We start from the raw sequence: 18,229 nt of genomic DNA, 5'->3' as shown, positions 1-18,229 counted from the left end.
CCTTCTTGTCGCCCAGGCTGGAGTGCAATGGTGCAATCTCTCCTCACTGCAATCTCTGCCTCCTGGGTTCAAGCGATTCTCCTGCCTCAGCCTCCTGAGTAGCTGGGATTACCAACACATGCCACCATGCCCGGCTAATTTTTGTATTTTTAGTAGAGACAGGGTTTTGCCATGTTGGTCAGGCTGGTCTTGAACTCCTGATATCAGGTGATCCTCCTGACTCTGCCTCCCAAAGTGTCAGGATTACAGGCGTGAGCCACTGTACCCAGCTACAGGGATTCTTTATCAGATTCATGTGTGTGTGTGGCTCCCCTAACAGGATGAGCAGTTCCTGAGTGCAGGACCCTTTCCCATGTGGCCTTTACATCTTCTACAGCATCTGCTGCAGTGAATGCTGGAAAGAACAGCTCTGACACCAGACAGGCCAGCAAGTTCTGCTATCTTGGACATTCCAAGTTTTCTGAGCCTTCTGAGCCTGACTTCCTTCCTTCCTTCCTTCTTTCCTTCCTTCCTTCCTCTTTCCATCTCCCTCCCTCCCTCCCTCCCTTCCTTCCTTCCTTCCTTCCTTCCTTCCTTCCTTTCTCTTTCTTGACAGAATCTCCCTCTGTTGCCCAGGCTGGAGTGCAGTGGCACCATCTCAGCTCACTGCAACCCCCACTCCTGGGTTCAAGTGATTCTTGTGCCTCAGCCTCCTGAGTAGCTGGGATTACAGGCTCAAGCCACCACACCTAGCTATTGTTTTTTTGGCTTCACCCTGTTGGCTAGGCTGGTCTCAAACTCCTGGCCTCAAGTGATCCACCCCCCTGAGCCTCCTAAAGTGCTGGGATTACAAGCAGGAGCCACTGCGACCGGCTGTTTCTTCCTCTTCCTATTAGAATCATGTGAGGATTACATGAAGTAGCTGTCTGGCTTATAATGGATGTCCAGTAAAGGTTAATTCCCTCCCTGTCCTCCTGCAGTGGCTCAGTGGATCCCGCAGCAATAGACCACAACATGTGAGTCCTGGGGGAGCCTGCCGAAGATGGCTCTTTATTTTAATGGGGCTGGTGAATCATTCTTTTTCTTTGTTTGTTTTGTTTTTCAGAGACGGAGTCTTGCTCTGTCGTCTAGGTTGGAGTGCAGTGGTGCGATCTCGGCTCACTGCAACCTCCGCCTCCGGGGTTCAAGCAATTCGCCTCAGTCTCCCGAGTAGCTGGAACTACATACAGGTGCACGCTGCCACACCCGGCTACTTTTATGTATTTTATTAGAGACAAGGTTTCACCATGTTGCCCAGGCTAGTCTCGAACTCCTGAGCTCAGGCAATCCACCCGCCTCAGCCTCCCAAAGTGCTAGGATTACAGGAGTACGCCACCACGCTTGGCCCTGAATCATTCTTTCTTCAATTGGAATCTCTCTGGGCCACGCCCCTTTGCTCTTCTTGACTCGTCCATAAACAAGTAACTTTAGGCTTGAAAGAAGGAACTGCAGAGTGAAGGTAGTATAAGGTAGTCCTAGTAAGAGCACAGGGTCGCCTGGGAGAGGACTGGAGTTCTTCGAGCTTAGAATTGTGTCTTACTTGTTGAGGAATTTTAGATTGGTCAATTAACTTCTCCTGGTTCACAGAATGGTAATAGTGAGCCCATCCCTGCTTTTATTCCACAAGGGAAAGGTACCTGTAGGGCAGTGGGCTTAGATTCAGAAATCAAATTTAATGACCTGGTTCTATCATTTCTATATGATCTCAGGCACATCCATTTCCATCAGCCTCAGTTTTCTTATCTACAAATAGGGATAATAACATTCTTTTTACTGCAACAGAGAAGATAAAACATCTAGAATCAAAATGGGACCATGTATGTTACCTTGCTTTATATTATGAGCTCAAAGAAATTGTAGAGGAAAAGGGCTTTATTCTGTGGGGCAGGGGCTTGAAAAAATGGTAAAACCTCTACACATGAACAGTATGGGATCCTGATGAAGTTCCTAAAACAGGGCTGTTTGGGATGGACACTTTTGAATCCTCTTACAATGCTTATAATGGTCATATTTCCTGGTAAGTGGTATCAAATCCAAAAACCTGTCAAAGGGACAGATGGCATTCTTAGCACAAAAGAGGAAACCAATTAGAAGTTAAAATACAGAAAAATGTGAACTTGTATATGCTAGCAAATTGTTTCAGCGTGGAGGGCTATGCTGTTTTCCCTGACACTGGCCAAGGAAGGTCTCTTTCTGGTCCAGCTGTGCTCGCAGGGCACTGTCTATTGGAGTCTGAAAGAAACCTTATGGACTCTCTTTCCTAACTGCCTTGATTTCAAGCTTGCATACCTAGCTCGACTTGTTGGACAGATGCTGCTGATTGCACCATGTCACTTTTACAGTGACAGACTGTGTCTTTGCAGCTCAGAAATGAGCTCTGAACAGCAGGCTTTAGGAAGCAATTTCTAAATACAAGCATTCATTTAGTCCATCAACAAACACTTGTATATGCCTATATATAACTGTAACTTCTGCTTGTGAGACATTTATAAGCCACACAGAAAAATCCAATGAAACTTATTGTGTGATACAATTAAGGATGGCCCAGAGGAAAGAGACTCCACCCCTCCCTGGGGGAGTGGAACAGGGTTTCACAGCCTGGGGGGACATTTGAGCTATAGGATGAGAAACAGCCCTGGACACAAGGGTGGATAGGATTGTATTAGTCAGGATGGGTGAGCGTATGCTGTAGTAACAAACAATCCCCAAGTCACCTCGGCCTAATGCAACATTGCCTTGCTTTCTGCTCTTGTTACACATTACAGCCTTCTTACTAAAGGAGCAGCTCCTCGTGAAAGAGGGAAAACAGTCATCAGGAACAAAGCAAATCAAGTGTGTTGCTGCTGCACTCTGTGTGAACATGCCCCAGTGGATCAAGGTGGATAGAATGGTTTGTTTGGAGACAAAAGACCAAGAGCATGGGGCCCAGAAAGCTTCCTAAACTGAAGGTACTAAAGTAAGTCTAGAGAAGAAAAGCAGGGTCTTATTTTTGTTATTTGTAAAATAACCTTTTAAATTCTAAGCCTTAATAGTACAAATTTAACAGATTTTTATTATAATTATGATTTAAAGGAAACTTGATTTTTTTTTTTTTTTTTTTTTTTTTTTTTTTTTTTTTTTTTTTTTTTTTTTTTTTTTTTTTTTTTTTTTTTTTTTTTTTTTTTTTTTTGAGATGGAGTCTCTCTCTGTCACCCAGGCTGGAGTGCAGTGGCACAATCTTGGCTGACTGCAACCTCCATCCCTCCCGTTCAAGTGATTCTCCTGCCTCAGCCTCCCAAGTAGCTGGAATTACAGGCATGTGCCACCACATCCAGCTAATTTTGTTGTTGTTGTTTTATATTTTTAGTAAAGATGGTGTTTCACCACGTTGGCCAGGCTAGTCTCAAACTCCTGACCTCAAATGATTCTCTGGTCTTGACCTCTCAAAGTGCTGGGATTACAGGTGTGAGCCACCATACCCAGCCTGTTGAAGATATTCTAATTAACTCTAAGTTAGTGCTGCAAGTTGTTTCATGAAAAAAGTTTTCTGTATTAAAATACATATAGGTTTAAAAAAGAGAGAGAGAGAGAAGTCTTGAAGAGAATGGTGTCTGTAGCTACAGTGGATTGGAATGAAGTCATTCAAGGATAGAAACCCAGACCTCACTTCGAAATGCTTCCTCTGAACTGGCTGCCGTGGTGTCACCTGTGCCTCCAAGCACAGCCTCTTCAAGGACAAGGGCAGCCTTTACTAGACTCTTTTTTTCTTTTTCTTAGACAAAATTTTGCTCTTCTTCTCCTTTATTGTCCAGACTGGAGTGCAATGGCACGATCTCGGCTCACTGCAACCTCTGCCTCTCGGGATAAACCAGCTCTCCTGCCTTAGCCTCCCAAGTAGCTGGGATTACAGGCATGTGCCACCATGCCCGGCTAATTTTGAATTTTTAGTAGAGATGGCATTTCCCCATGTTGGTTGTGCTGATGTTGAACTCCTGACCTCAGGTGATCCGCTCACCTCGGCCTCCCAAAGTACTGGAATTATAGACATGAACCTCCTAGACCTTTCCATTTTTCATGATGCATGGTTTTACCTGGCAGAAAGGAGGTGCTCAAAAAATATTTTGTGAGATGAATGGATGGATTTCTTTCTATTCTAAAATAAGAACTTATGTCTCTGTGTACATATGGAGAACGTCACGGACGGGTGCAGTGGCTCACACCTGTAATCCCAGCACTTTGGAAGGCTGAGGCAGGCAGATCACTTGAGGTCAGGAGATGGAGACTAGCCTAACAAATGTGGTGAAACACCATTTCTACTAAAAATACAGAAACTAGCCAGGCTTGGTGGCTGGCGCCTATAATCTCAGCAGTTATTATAAATAGATAGATAGATAGATAGATAGATAGATAGATAGACAGATAGATAGAACGTCAGGACCAGCAATCTATAGAAAACTGAGGTAGCAGACTTGTAGTTTTCAAACTTGCTTGCAGCTACAAGACTTTTTATTTAAAAAATAATCACTAAATATCTTTTACACTAAGCTCAGTTTATTATTTTATTTTTATGTTTTTGAGATAGAGTCTCGTTCTGTTGCCCAGGCTGGAGTGCAAGCGGCACCATCTCAGCTCACTGCAACCTCCGCCTCCTGGTTCAAGCGATTCTTGTGGTGCTTCAACCGCCCGAGTAGCTGGGATTACAAGCGCCTGCCACCACGCCCACCTAATTGTGTGTTTTTAGTAGAGATGGGGTTTCGCCATGTTGGTCAGGCTGGTTCGGGACTCCTGATCTCAAGTGATCCAGCCGCCTCGTCCTCCCAAAGTGCTGGGATTACAGACGTGAACCATTACTCCCGGTCTCTCTGGGAATCTTGAGGGGTTTCAAAACCAGACTGAAAGCCACACATTCAGGTCAGTCAAATCACACAAACAATAAAACCACAGCACTTCCTCATGAAACCAGGAGAACGTTCCGGCTTTCATCCCTTCCACCTGTGGACATCAGCAGCTGTCTGTATTCTCCTCCGGGACTGGGGTGTTCAGTTTCTCGATGAAAGAGTGAAATGTTCACAAGAGCAAGGACACCGTCTCTCCTGAGAAGAGAGGGCTGGAAGAAGCCACTAACCCCAGTATCCTCAAAAGGGCATCTCTGCAGGTCCAGGCTCCTCCAGAGGCACAGATGAGCTAAGCGGGGCTCCTAGGGCCTTGGGAAGGTGAGAGCCCTGGCATGGGTCGCCTTTTCTGCAGAATCTGCTTCAGGTCCCTCCATCTCAGACTCAATTCTCAGCATCCATACTGCTGGTGGGGCTGGGGAGAATGGAGATGTCTGTTGGTCAGCGTCTCCTCTCTGGCTGACTGAAGACTCCTGACCCATTATAGTACTAGACAAGAGTGATAGTACCCTCTCTGTGAGGGCCCCAGAGACAGGCTGACAGGGACTGTCAGTTCCTCCCAGCTTTGCTAATCTGAGCCAAAGATAGCCAGAGCCCCAGAACCCCGCCCCCCCTTCAATGCGGTCCAAGGGAGCAAGGTGTGTCTGTCTCTCCTGAGCGGGTCCCCGGACTTCCCCAAGGATGATGGGCTAGGCTGCTTGATTTGCTTTCTCAACATCACTGTCCTGTGCCGGCCACGCCCATGGCTGCATAGAATGATGAGATTTCTTGTCCCTTTTCCTCATTTTATTCTGCTTTATTATAATACAAGATCAGCCTTAGGTAATTCCAGACTCTCTGCTCACCTCTGAAACCTTGAGGATGGATGAAAGAGATTTTCATTCTGTGAACTCCAGCATAAGTGAGTTCCCATGCTCCCTCTTCTGTACTCATGGAGCCCCCAACTGCCTCAGTTCCAAGCCAAGGAAGAGCTCCTGTACCCACACCACTCTTCAGGGCGGTGACATGCCCCACGCAGGACAGAAGTCACAGCTCCCAGCCTAGCGGGCGGGTCCCACTCTCCCGCATTCACTTATTTCTAACATGGTGCCGGCTACATCACAGGCAGTCACAAAACTGCGGACTATTTAGCCCTTAAGTCAGATGTCACAGAGCAGCATTCCTCTGAAATTGCAGAAGGAGCCTCAGCTCTACTCAAGGCAGGGGGTCAGATGCCAAGGGTCCACTTTGCTCCTTTTTATGGCTTCCCCGCTGGCCTGGGGCCTTGGAGAGTCAAAGTCCCCCTTCCTCTACCTGACTCCCAACTCCTGTCCTTGCAGCAACCTGTCGGCTTCTGTGAATCTGTTTCCTCCTCTGTAAAACGGGAATAGTGGTCCCCCTCTCCTCCCGGGACTGCAACCAATGCCAACAGCGACAGAGTGCCGTGTCATTGTAGAGGTGGTTGTCAATACTGCAAAACTGATTCCTGCTCCTTCGAATCCTCTAATTGCCTTATCTGGATTATCTCCCCACCTGCTGTCTGACCTCTGCCATAGTTTCAAGAAGAAATAATCAGATGTTAACCTGAATTTTTCCGTTGTCATCCAACCCTTTAGAACTGTGGACTCGGGGAAAACCTTACATTTCATTAACCTTAGTTTTTTTAAGGCCTTTAAAAAAATTATTTATTTATTATTGATTTTTGAGACAAGGTCTCGCTCTGTCACCCAGGCTGGAGTACACTGGTGCGATCATAGCTCATTGCAGAGTTGACCTTCTGGCTTAAGTGATCCTCTGACCTCAGCCTCCTGAGTACTGGGGAATATTGGCGAGTACCACTGCAGCCTGCTACTTTTTTTTTTTTTTTTTTTTTTTTTTTTTGTGGGGCCGGTTTTTTTTTTTTTTTTTTTTTTTTTTCCTGTAGAGGCAGGGTCTTACTATGTTGCCTAGGCTGGTCAAACTCCTTAGCTCAAAGGATCTCCTAGCTGTGGCCTCCCAAAGTGCTGGGATTACAGGTATGAGCCACTGCACCTGGCCAAAAGCCCTGTTTTTAAACCCAATTTAGTAATACCTGGTGGTGGCTGGGTGTGGTGGCTCATGCCTGTAATCTCAGCACTTTGGGAGGCCAAGATGGGTGGATCACATGAGGTCAGGAGTTCAAGACCAGCCTGACCAACACGGTGAAACCCCATCTCTATTAAAAATACAAAAATTAGCCCAGTGTGGTGGTGGGCACTTGTAATCCCAGCTAGTTGCGAGGCTGAGGCAGGAGAATCACTGGAACCTGGGAGGCGGAGGTTGCATTGAGCCGAGATCGTACCATTGCTTTCCAGCCTGGGTGACAAGAGTGAAACTCTGCCTGGAAAGAAAATAACAATAATTTTAATACCTGGCCATGAAAAAGGCAGAGCTGGAGCTCATGTCTATCATATAGTGTCAGATACAAAAAGAAGTGGCGGAACAATGTGTATGGCATGAGTTAATTTTTGACGGGAATACATCGTACATGCTTGTATAAGCATATCTGGAAGGTTGCACACTGAGCTGTTTAGCAGAATTATTGGGGAATGGGACTGAGCATTGGAATGGAGAGATGGTGGACATTTTCACTTGTTTTTCTATTGATTGTTTGATTTTTTTTTTTTTTTTACTAATGATTGGTTGTCATTACCTTTTCATTTCACATTTTTAAACGTTGACAGACACTTTAAATATATAGCCTTGAATTTTTTTTTACTAGATTGTATATGTCTGTTCTTGCTATTTAACTTTCTAAAGAAATTAAATGAATATTTTCTCTCATGTTTAAAATTGGGATGTACAATCCTGATCTTTCCAACCTGCTATATCCAGGCTAAATATAGTGGTTTTGCACTTAATACTCACTCCAGCCTTGCAAGGTTAATTATTTTAATACCCACTTTTCATCCGAGTAAACTAGGGCTCAAGGTCACATGGCTAATAAGTGGCACAGCTGAAATTCTAACACAAACTAACTCCAAAGTGCATGTTTGTTTATGAAGGTTCCCTGATGCCATCTTTAAGATTACATTTAACCTCGTGCACATAACTTAAATTTATTTTTTATCAATACACACTTGTACATACAATTTTATTTTATTTTATAAATTAATTTATTTATTTTGACATGGAATCTCACTATGTTGTCCAAAGTGCTGGAGTGCAATGGCACCATCTCGGCTCACTGAAGCCTCTGCCTCCTGGGTTCAAGCAATTCTCCTGCCTCGGCCTCCTGAGTAGCTGGGACTACAGGTATCCGACAGCACACTGGGCTAATTTTTGTATTTTAAGTAGAGATGGGGTTTCACCATGTTGGTCAAGCTGGTTTTGAACTCCTGACCTCATGATCAGTCCACCTCGGCCTCTCAAAGTGCTGGGATTACAGGTGTGAGCCACCGTGCCCGGCCAACAATTTGATTTTAAAATAAAACATTTATATTGTATAGTAATCTTTTTGGTGGTCTTGGCGGGGTGCTCGTCCACCCGAATGAGCAAAGCTTAGGTAAGACCTTAAGGTGTGCTGTCTTTTATGCAAATTACATTCAAGTGCAGCCACAGCAATTAACCAATCTATTCAGAACTCCTTTTAGAACAGAGGTTTGTAAAATACTCTAAGTTTATAGACTTATAACACCACAATGTGAAATGAAGTCTGCTACAAAACTCTCAAGAGCTTCACCCCAATATAATCACTGGGGAGAAGAGTATATATCTCACTAGCCTTTTTGTTTTTCTCTTTTCAAGGAGTCTGTTCTTGGCGGAATCTTCCAATTAGAAACGGAATTTCTCTGTTGCTCCAGAAAGTGAAATTTATAGCTAACAAGAGGAAATGACAGGGAACTCTATTCCATTATGATGTAAGAAAGACTTTGGTAGCAATTAGAGCAAGCCAATAATGGGGAGAGGGCTGTCTTGGCAGATACTGAGATCACCGTCACTCACAGGATTGAAAAAGAGACTAGGGAAGCATCTGACTTGCTGTAGAAGGGATTTCTGTCTCGAATAGAAAGTTGGACTAAGCTATTTTAAATTCTGCATCTTAACTGTATTTGTGTTTTGTTTTGTTTTGAGATGGGCTCTTGCTCTATTGCCCAGGCTGGAGTGCAGTGGCATGTTATGAGCTCACTGTAGCCTCTACCTCCCAGGTTCAAGTGATTCTCCTGCCTTAGCCTCCCAAGTAGCTGGGATTACAGGTGTGTGCCACTACACCTGGCTAATATTTGTATTTTTAGTAGAGAAGGGGTTTCACCGTGTTGGCCAGGCTGGTCTCAAATTCCTGACCTCAGGTGATCCACCCACCTCAGCCTCCCAAAGTGCTGGGATTGCAGGCAGGAGCCACCATGCCCAGCCTTTATTTCTTATTGATAAGACTAGTATGTGGTCTTCAGGAAGATCATCCCTGAGCTGATAAACGCTATGATCCAAATGAACTCCACAGTTGTGGTATGGGTTATAAAACTGGTTCATTTTTGAAAGTTTGGATTTTAAAGACCGTCAATCAATTGTTTAGTCCTAATTAATTTTGCTTGAGAACATCTGACATAGTAACAGAAGTACCAATTAAAATTGAATGGTGGTGTAATCACCATCTCAAATATTGAAAGAATGTGATTATATAACATCTACCAACAAGGTTGAAAAAATACACTTAGAGAAATAGATGTGAAGGAAAAATAAGTATTGCTTCAGGGTTTGGAAGATGCAGTTTCTTCTTCATCTGCCTCCCAGATTTCAAGATTCAAGACAAGCTCTTACTGGCCCCTCCCGCTGACATCTGACAGCCCCGCACACCTAGGCAACTTTGAGCTGAGATATGCCCTCCAGGTGTCTGTGTCGATCATAATCACACAAAGTATGGTCTGTGCTTTCTTTTAAAGTCAGTCTGTGTGGGGTCCTCCCAGTCACCTCCCAAGCTGGGCTGATGTGTTCACATTGGGGATTTCTCATTCAACCCTGGGGTGTTGGCAACACCAAATCAAGACAGACTCGTTGAGAGCCTACTATGTGCCGACTGATACCTCCCACACCTCTGTTTACATCCCCATTTATTTCCTAGAAAGTCTACACACTTCTATTCAACACAGGCATCGCTTCCTGGAAATCCCAGAGATACACCAGATTTAATGTTTCCCAGACAGAGCTCATTATCTCTCCCCTGAAGACGGCTCCTGCCAATTAATTCTCTTTCACTGGTACCCAGATCAGAAACCTGGCCTTTGGGTTGTCTGCCTCCTTTTTCTTCATCTTGCATATTTGCAGTGGCCATATTTTGTTATATCTTCTTTTATCCAAGCCCTAGAGAAGGCATCAGAGCCGGGGGCAGTGGCTCATGCCTGTAATCCCGGCACTTTGAGTTGCTGAGGTGGGTGGATGACATGAGGTCAGGAGTTCGAGACCAGCCTGGCCAACATGGTGAAACCCTGTCTCTACTAAAAATACAAAGATTAGCCGGGCATGGTGGCACGTGCTGTAATCCCAGCTACTCAGGAGGCTAAGGCAGGACAATTGCTTGAACCCTGGAGGAGGAGGTTGCAGCAGGGAGCTGAGATTGCACCATTGCACTCCAGCCTGGGCAACAGAGTAAGACACCGTCTCAAAAATAAAACAAAACAACAAAAAAAGTATGAGAATGTCCATACCCATTTTTCAAATATTAAGAACCTTCCATACAGTCAATGAAGAGCCACTGCTCCAATCTCCCGACATGCCCCCCTGCCCAGCACTCTAGCCCTGCCCCCATCCTCTGGCTCTTCCTAAGATCCAGCAACCAAATGGCTAATGTCTGTCACAAGGAGGGGGCTTCCAAGAATTTGCTGCAACAAAAGGTCAGTTTTGTTTGGCTAGGACCTGGAGTCCCTTTCCTTACTAGGTGGCCGCTGTGCTCTGGGCCCCCTTTCTCATTGGACACAGTGGCGCAGTGTCTAGGCCTGCTGTACTTTCATTTTAGACAGTTTTTTATCTCAGTCTGTCGCCTAGGCTGGAGTGTAATGGAGTCATCTTGGCAACCTCTGCCTCCCAGGTTCAAGCAATTCTCATGCCTCAGCCTCCTGAGTGGCTGGGATTACAGGCATGCACCACTACACCGGACTAATTTTTGTATTTTTCGGTAAAGACAGGATTTCACCATGTTGGCCAGGCTGGTCTCAAATTTTGGCTGATTCCCAAAGTGCTGGGATTACAGGCATGAGCCACCATGCCCAGCTGACTTTTACTCTTATTAAAGGATGGGGTTCATGAAAGCAAAAGTGCGTAGGGCCCAGTGAAATCCCGGTGCATCCTGCTCGAAACTCCAAGTACTGTGCTTCTCCCTGTCCTCGCCCTCCTCCGCCCACTTCCTTCCTCTTTTGCTCACTTTCCTTCTTCTATTCACAGTTGTTGATCACCTGCTGTGTGTGCCAGCTCTGAGGACTTAGAAACAAGGAGACCCCACTCGCTGTCCTCAGGGTGCTGCCAGCCCAGTCGGCACAAAGATGTAGACATGACCAACTGTGGTACCCTGGGGCCAATGCCCACAGGAGCCCAGGAGCGCCCAGAGAGAGAAGCCTGCTCCAGCCACGCAGGGTGACGGAGGTTGAGATCGTGCCATCGTACTCCAGCCTGGGCACCAGACTCTAGACGAGCACCCCAGTGCCCCTGCAGACCTTCCGTCACCCAGGATGGGAAGGCACAGCACTGGGGTTTGGCATTCTCTTCTCAGCCCTTCCGTCTCCACACCGCCGATCCCAGCACTGTCTGAGATGGGTCCCCTTTTCTGATTTTAGAGGGCTAGTGAGGATTCACTCTTGGTGGTATCAGCCCTGGCTGTGAGAGCGTCTGGGTCCCTCACAAGGACCAGTACCACTCACCTCAGAGGAGGCCGTGAGAAGGCACTCCCCTTCCCTGGCAGTGGAAGGGCCCACCTCCGGGGGGAAGCAGGGGGAGGGGGTGCAGGAGACCACAGAACTCAGCCACAGGCAGCTGTGTGTGCTTTGGTGGTAGAGGCCTCAGGCGCCCCAGGCAGCTGGAGTGGCCACCACACTGGTGCTCAGACCTTAGCAGGTGGGAAGACAGGGGCGAGGACGGTTGTCCAGGCATGATGCTGGCCTGCTACCCCAGCAGCTCCTTGTTCTGCATCCCATGGCAGCCTCCCTTGTCTGTCTTCTCTTCTCCCCTCTACCTCACCCAGACCATTGGCCTCAAAGTCTGATCCTGCTGCAAGCATTTCCTGTGTGCCCTCACCTCGGAGCCTCTCCTTCTCCAGCTAGGATGTATGACTTGGCCATCGAGGTCCTCAGAGTTCTTCAGTGAAAGCCAACTGTATTCCTCCAGCTGGAATTACTTGTGCCTTTCTCTGTATTCCCAAAATGTGCACAAAACTTATAAAGGTGTGTGATGGCCCTTAGATATTTTGGTATGATTTAAAGTTAATTGCATGCATGTGTCTTGCTGCCTGGGTCAATTTCTTTGAGATCAGTGACCACATGTGACCTTTGCCTTCCCAGAGACCAGCATAGACCCATCAGTGAAGCCTGTTCTCAAAAAACGCTTGTAAATGACTCACTCCTACTGGGGTCTGGAAGACGACGGATTCCAGATCAAGTTGCTTGTTGCCTCATTTGTCAAATTCTGCCTGTATGTCGGCTGTTCTTCCTATGACGAATCTGAAGATAAGAAACAGGAAGAAACAACCGGCCTGCAGGACAAGTGCATCCTTCTCAGACCACCCTCGAATTCGCTCAAAGCAGGAAATCAGCCTGAGTCGCACTCAGCAACAGGCGTGCACGTGGGGAACTCTGCTCTCCCCTCTACCCTGTGGGGAAGCAACAACCCCCTTCCTGCCTGGAGAAACTCCTACTCATGCGTGAAGCTTCATCTCAGATAGCAGTTCCTCTGCGAAGCCATCTTCCACTCTCTCATAAAGAGTCCACCGTTTCTTCCTCCACATTCTCTCTTGCCTCTATTAAGGTGTTGAGCAGATAGCACTGAAACGATCTCCTTGCGTATTTGGTATTTTCCACTATGGCAGACACATATGGAAATCAGTTCTGGGAGCAATGGTTTAAAAGGAGACAGACCACCCAATATCCAGAGAAGAGCAGTCAGGCTAGGGAAGGACCGGGAAACCCATGCCCCATGAGCAGACTGAGTGTTGAGTTGGTCCCAGACGTCGCTGCGCCTCAGTGTAATTATCAGTAGCTCTGAAGTTCACTCTCAAAAGTGTCCTGGTTTAGTCCATCACATATAGAATCACCCTCCATATGAGAACTATGTAAAGAAACCACAGGGGTTCAATCCACGGGAGACTTGGGGAGTCCATTACTGTCTTCGGTCATTCAGGATGCCGCCACATGCTCTGTGTGGCCTCAGAGGACCTGTGGGAGAGGATGCTGTAACGAAAGCTTTGCCCATAGTCTCTGTTTTATTTACTGTTGGGCACCCAGGACTTGGCACCATTCCTGGAATATATTAATCTGATAAATATTTGTAGGAGAGAAAAAGGAAGGTGGGGGGAAGGTACAATCTGACAAAGAGCTGATTGCATTGCAGGCCCTGCCCCCTCGGTCGGGGTGCCCACCAGAGGCTAAAAGGCCCCTTGCTGGGGACAGCATGGATGGTATGTGGGCTGAATTGCACCCCACTCCCATGAAAAAATATATCCAAGTCCTGAGCCCCAGTACCTTAGCATGTGACTAGATCGGAAATCTGGCTGTTGCAGGTGCACGAGTTGACATGAGGTCATGCTGGAGTAGGATGGCTTCTAATCCAATGACAGGTGTCCTTACAGAAAGACAGTCATGTGTGGGCAGAGGCCTACAGGGAGAAGCTCACGTCTAGACAGGCAGAGGCTGGCACGGTGCAGCTACAAACCAGGGACTCCCAAGATTGCCAGAATACCACCAGAGTCTAGGAAGAGACAAGGAAGGGCTGCCTCGTAGGTTTCAGAGGGAGCCTGCCAACACCTTGACTTCAGACTTCTACCCTCCAGAACTGTGAGAATACATTTCTGTCATTTAAGCCCTCCGGCTTGTGGGCGTTGTTTATGCCAGCCCTAGGAAACTAACATGGAAGGAATTCTGCCTTGGGTGGGAAGATGCATGAGATGGATGATCTGTGGACTCACTAGACTTCCATCTCAGAGCCAGGCAGCAGTGATGGATTTGCCTCAGGCAGCCTTGCAGACCCACTGTGTGTCATCGAGCTTCGCACTGGTGATCTGCACCCAGGGAGCCAAGCACAGGCTCATCCGAGCTAACTGTAGCACCAGCATCCTGAAAGCTCCCTTCTCTGTCCAGCCGGTCCTGGGCTCAGGACTCTTTGACTCCTGGAACATCAGACCTCGTGGAAATTCACAAAGACACCCAAGCTCACCCCTCCCTCACACTGCCAGATTCCAGGCCCTGAGGCGTGGGAGATACCTGGACTCTTTCCCTGCTCTGTGCTCTTTCCATGTTGTTATAAGAAATAACTTTGTGGTCTACTCATTGTTTTGCAAATAACCCCCAACCCTCCCACCTATAGGAATCCCCTTTGCCAGAAATTCCTCACCCCAGCCTTCTCCTCTCAGCCTGCCAAGACGTACTCAGATGGGAGACCACTCAGATAGGAGACCGGGGGATCCCTGCTTCCCTCCCTCCCCAACTCTGCCCGCCTTGCAGAATCCTCTGGCCCCACCCCCAGGCAGTCCACCTTTACCTGCCACTTGTCACGGGCTACTTTGCAGGGGGCTAATGACATCTTATTCTTTCAGCTCTATTCTTGTTCCTGCTAGTCATTCAATCACCTACAAATATTTATTGAGAACCTACCTTATTCCAGAAATTAAATTGTGAATAAGACCCAAAAGGCTGTAGTGTGGGTGGGAACATGGATGCTTCAGCATTCACTTACAATACAGAGTGCCAAGCAAGAAAAACTGGAAAAATACAGGCTGCCCTTGAGGTCAGAGCTAGAGAGAGTGGTGGGGAACAGTCAGACAGTCCGCAAGTGCCCCAGGCCTCCTCCCAGACCTCGTTCCTCACCACTGACCCCTCTCTCTCTGCTCCAGCCCCTCGGGATGACTTGCTGTTTCCTCCACACTCCGGCTTTATTCCCACAGAGGTTTCACATGTATTTCCCCCAGCCTTGAACATCTGTGTCCCTCCTGTTCTTCTTTTCGTGACCAGCTTCCTCACTTCTGTGTTCCCTGCGTACCATACCCAAATTAACAGACACTAGATACGTCACGTGTTAACAAGTGCACTTGTTTCTTGGCTGTCTCCCTGCTAGAATATAGCAGGTCTTTCAGAATATAGTGGGCACTCAGTCAATCCCGAGTGAATAAATGAATGAAACGGATGAAGTGACCACCAAGCTGAGTTACATGAAGAAAGTTCCTGGCTTAGGGAGGAGCACTGGAAATGGAAAAAGTGGCACATTCAGGAGAGAAGTTCAATATGGAAGAGGAACTGGAAAGTGGGAATGGAATGGACCCAGGAGAGAGAAGCAAGGGTCTTCTGAGCCATGCTAAGCTTTTTCCCAGGTTCCTGGGAGGCCACTGAAAGTTTAGGCAGAGAAACTGAGCCGTGTACACGGCCTACAGTGTAGGGAAAGGGTTGGAAGATAAGACTGCAGTCAGCCAGTTAAGACGCAGACATCCGGACCAGAGAGAAAGAGGGCCCAGGCTAGTCATGGCCAAGGGGTCACGGTGAAGTAGTTTGGTCCTAACAGTATTAAGTAGCGGCTGGGCACGGTGGCTCATGCCTATAATCCTAGTACTTTAAGAGGCTGAGGTGGGCAGATTGTCTGAGCTGAGGAGTTCGAGACCAGCCTGGGCAACATGGAGAAACCCCGTCTCTACTAAAAATACAAAAAATATGAGGCCAACAAACATGACAAAATGCTCATCATCACTGGTCATTAGAGAAATGCAAATCAAAACTACATTGACATACCACCTCACGCCAGTTAGAATGGCGATCATTAAAAAATCTGAAGACAACAGATGCTGGAGAGGATGTGGAGAAATAGGAACACTTTTACACTGTTGGTGGGAGTGTAAATTAGTTCAACCATTGTGGAAGAAAGTGTGGTGATTTCTCAAGGGCCTAGAAATAGAAATTCCATTTGACCCAGCAATCCCATTACTGGGTATATACCCAAAGGATTATAAATCATTCTATTATAAAGACACGTGCACACGTATGTTCATGGCGGCACTGTTTACAATAGCAAAGACCTGGAACCAACCCAAATGCCCATTCACGATAGACTGGACAAAGAAAATGTGGCACATATACACCATGGAATACTATGCAGCCATCAAAAATGATGAGTTTGTGTCCTTTGTAGGCACGTGGATAAATCTGGAAACCATAATTCTCAGCAATCTCACACAAGAACAGAAAATCAGACACTGCATGTTCTCACTCATGGGCAGGTGTTGAACAATGAGAACACATGGACACAGGGAGGGGAACATCACACAATGGGGTCTGTTGGGGGTGGTTAGGGGAGGGACAGCGGGGGCGTAGCTTTGGGAGGAATAACCGGGGGAGAAATTTCAAATATAGTATGGGTAATGGGGGGATGGAGGCAGAAAACCACATTGGCATGTATGTACCTATGAAACAATCCTGCATGATCTGCACATGTACCCCAGAACCTAAGTACAATTAAAAAAAAAACAAGAAGAAAAATTCACAACAACAGCACAACAAAATACAAAAAAATAGCTGGATGTGGTAGTGAGTGCCTGTAATCCCAGCCACTCGGGAGGCTGAGGCAGGAGAATCGCTTGAACCCAAGAGGCGGAGGGTGACAGAGCGAGACTCCATCTCAAAAAAAAAAAAAAAAAGAAAAAGAAAGAAAAAGAAAGAACTTAAAGGATTGAAAGCCTGCATGGAATGGCTCACAGACTGGGTGCCATCTTTGATCGTGAGTTCTGTGAAGGCGGGCATTGGTCCCTTCTTAGTCTCCCAGGCCTGATACGCCACCTGCTAAATGCGTGTCTCACACTTCCTTTACTTCCCACTCCTTCGATGTGACATAACCACCTGCATTAAGTGTTTGAGGGCAGGAATTACAGGGGAGAGAGATCTTTCTCTTTTGGTCTTGTCGTTAAATCAGCTGCCTCAAATTATTTTTAGACTAAGGACAGGTACAAATAAATGAATAGGAAGTTGCTCTCAGAGACAGCGTGCGAGTGTGCTTTTTGTGAAATTCCACCATGGCGTACCGTGGCCAGGGTCAGAAAGTGCAGGTTATGGTGTAGCCCATCAACCTCATCTTCTGATATTTACAAAATAGATCGCGGATTCAGGTGTGGCTCTATGAGCAAGTGAATATGCGGATAGAAGGCTGTATCGTTGGTTTTGATGAGTATATGAAAAGAAGAGATGATGATGCAGAAGAGATTCATTCTAAAACAAAGTCAAGAAAACAACTGGGTCGGATCATGCTAAAAGAAGATAATAGTACTCTGCTACAAAATGCCTCCAACTAGAAATGACCACTGAAGTGAGAAATCGTTGAGAAGGACACATTTTGTTTTTAGATGTCTTTTGTCCAGTGTGAACATTTATTCATATTGTTTTGATTACCCTTATGTTATTACAAGATGTCAATAAATGCTATGGGATTTTTTTGTATTAAAAAATTTACATTGAAAAAAATAAGTAAATAAATGAATAGGAATAGTCACACATCTGTGCAGGAATAATCACACATCTTTGAGAAGGGGAAAACAGATGTAAGATAGATTTATTTATTTATTTTGAGATGGAGTCTCGCTCTGTTGCCCAGGGTGGAGGGCAGCAGTGTGATCTTGGCTCTCTGCAACCTCAGCTGATTCTCCTGCCTCAGCCTCCCGAGTAGCTGGGACTATAGGCACATGCCACCACACTGGGCTAATTTTTGTATTTTTAATAGAGACAGGGTTTCATCAATTGGCCAGGCTGGAAATTTATTTTCAAATAGTAAGGGCCAGCATCTTTACAGCTGCAATATAGTTTATTTCTCAGGACAATCTCTCTGGTGTTCTGATTACTAGCTCCATTGTACAGATGAGAAAACGAAGGCTAGGAGAAGCTAAGAACCTTACCCAAGGTCGTCCAGCTAGAGACCCAGCATTCCCGCTCAGCCCTTCTGACTTCAAAGCTTGGCTTCCCTCCACTAGAGTACACCGCTCCTCCCTGATTTCTGGCGTAGACACAGTGGGAAGTAGGAGGCAAGACGAACAGTGGATTTAGAGAAGGCCTGACCCTGGAAGTCTCTGCCTGGGTTCTGACGTCTAGCTCTTTGAGATTCTGTGATGCAGGTGAGCTCTAGGGTGCTCTCTCCCGCCAGTTCTAGCCCATCCTCGGCCGATCCCAGCCCTGAAGGAA

The 18,229-nt window shown here is 46.5% G+C and overlaps 1 protein-coding gene and 1 long non-coding RNA gene across 2 annotated transcripts in view; one reads left to right on the top strand and one right to left on the bottom strand.

Moving 5' to 3' along the window:
- Nucleotides 1-13,100, bottom strand: part of LOC108302483 — a 16,512-nt gene extending 3,412 nt beyond the window's left edge. The window contains exons 1-2 of the long non-coding RNA XR_001824362.2: nt 12,430-13,100; nt 11,789-11,919 (exon numbers count right to left, since the gene is read on the bottom strand). This is a non-coding gene — a long non-coding RNA (uncharacterized LOC108302483). The remainder of the gene's footprint in view (nt 1-11,788; nt 11,920-12,429) is intronic.
- A 3,973-nt stretch (nt 13,101-17,073) lies between these two features.
- LOC108301674 (small nuclear ribonucleoprotein E-like) lies at nt 17,074-17,349 on the top strand. The gene is given in 1 exon segment (XM_037737997.1): nt 17,074-17,349. A coding segment is annotated over 1 exon segment (276 nt).
- Nucleotides 17,350-18,229: the final 880 nt, after the last annotated feature.

This window comes from Cebus imitator, unplaced genomic scaffold (genome assembly GCF_001604975.1).
Source record: "Cebus imitator isolate Cc_AM_T3 unplaced genomic scaffold, Cebus_imitator-1.0 Scaffold1, whole genome shotgun sequence".
Classification (NCBI taxonomy): Eukaryota; Metazoa; Chordata; class Mammalia; order Primates; family Cebidae; genus Cebus; species Cebus imitator.
This window is presented reverse-complemented; position numbering and strand designations above follow the sequence as displayed.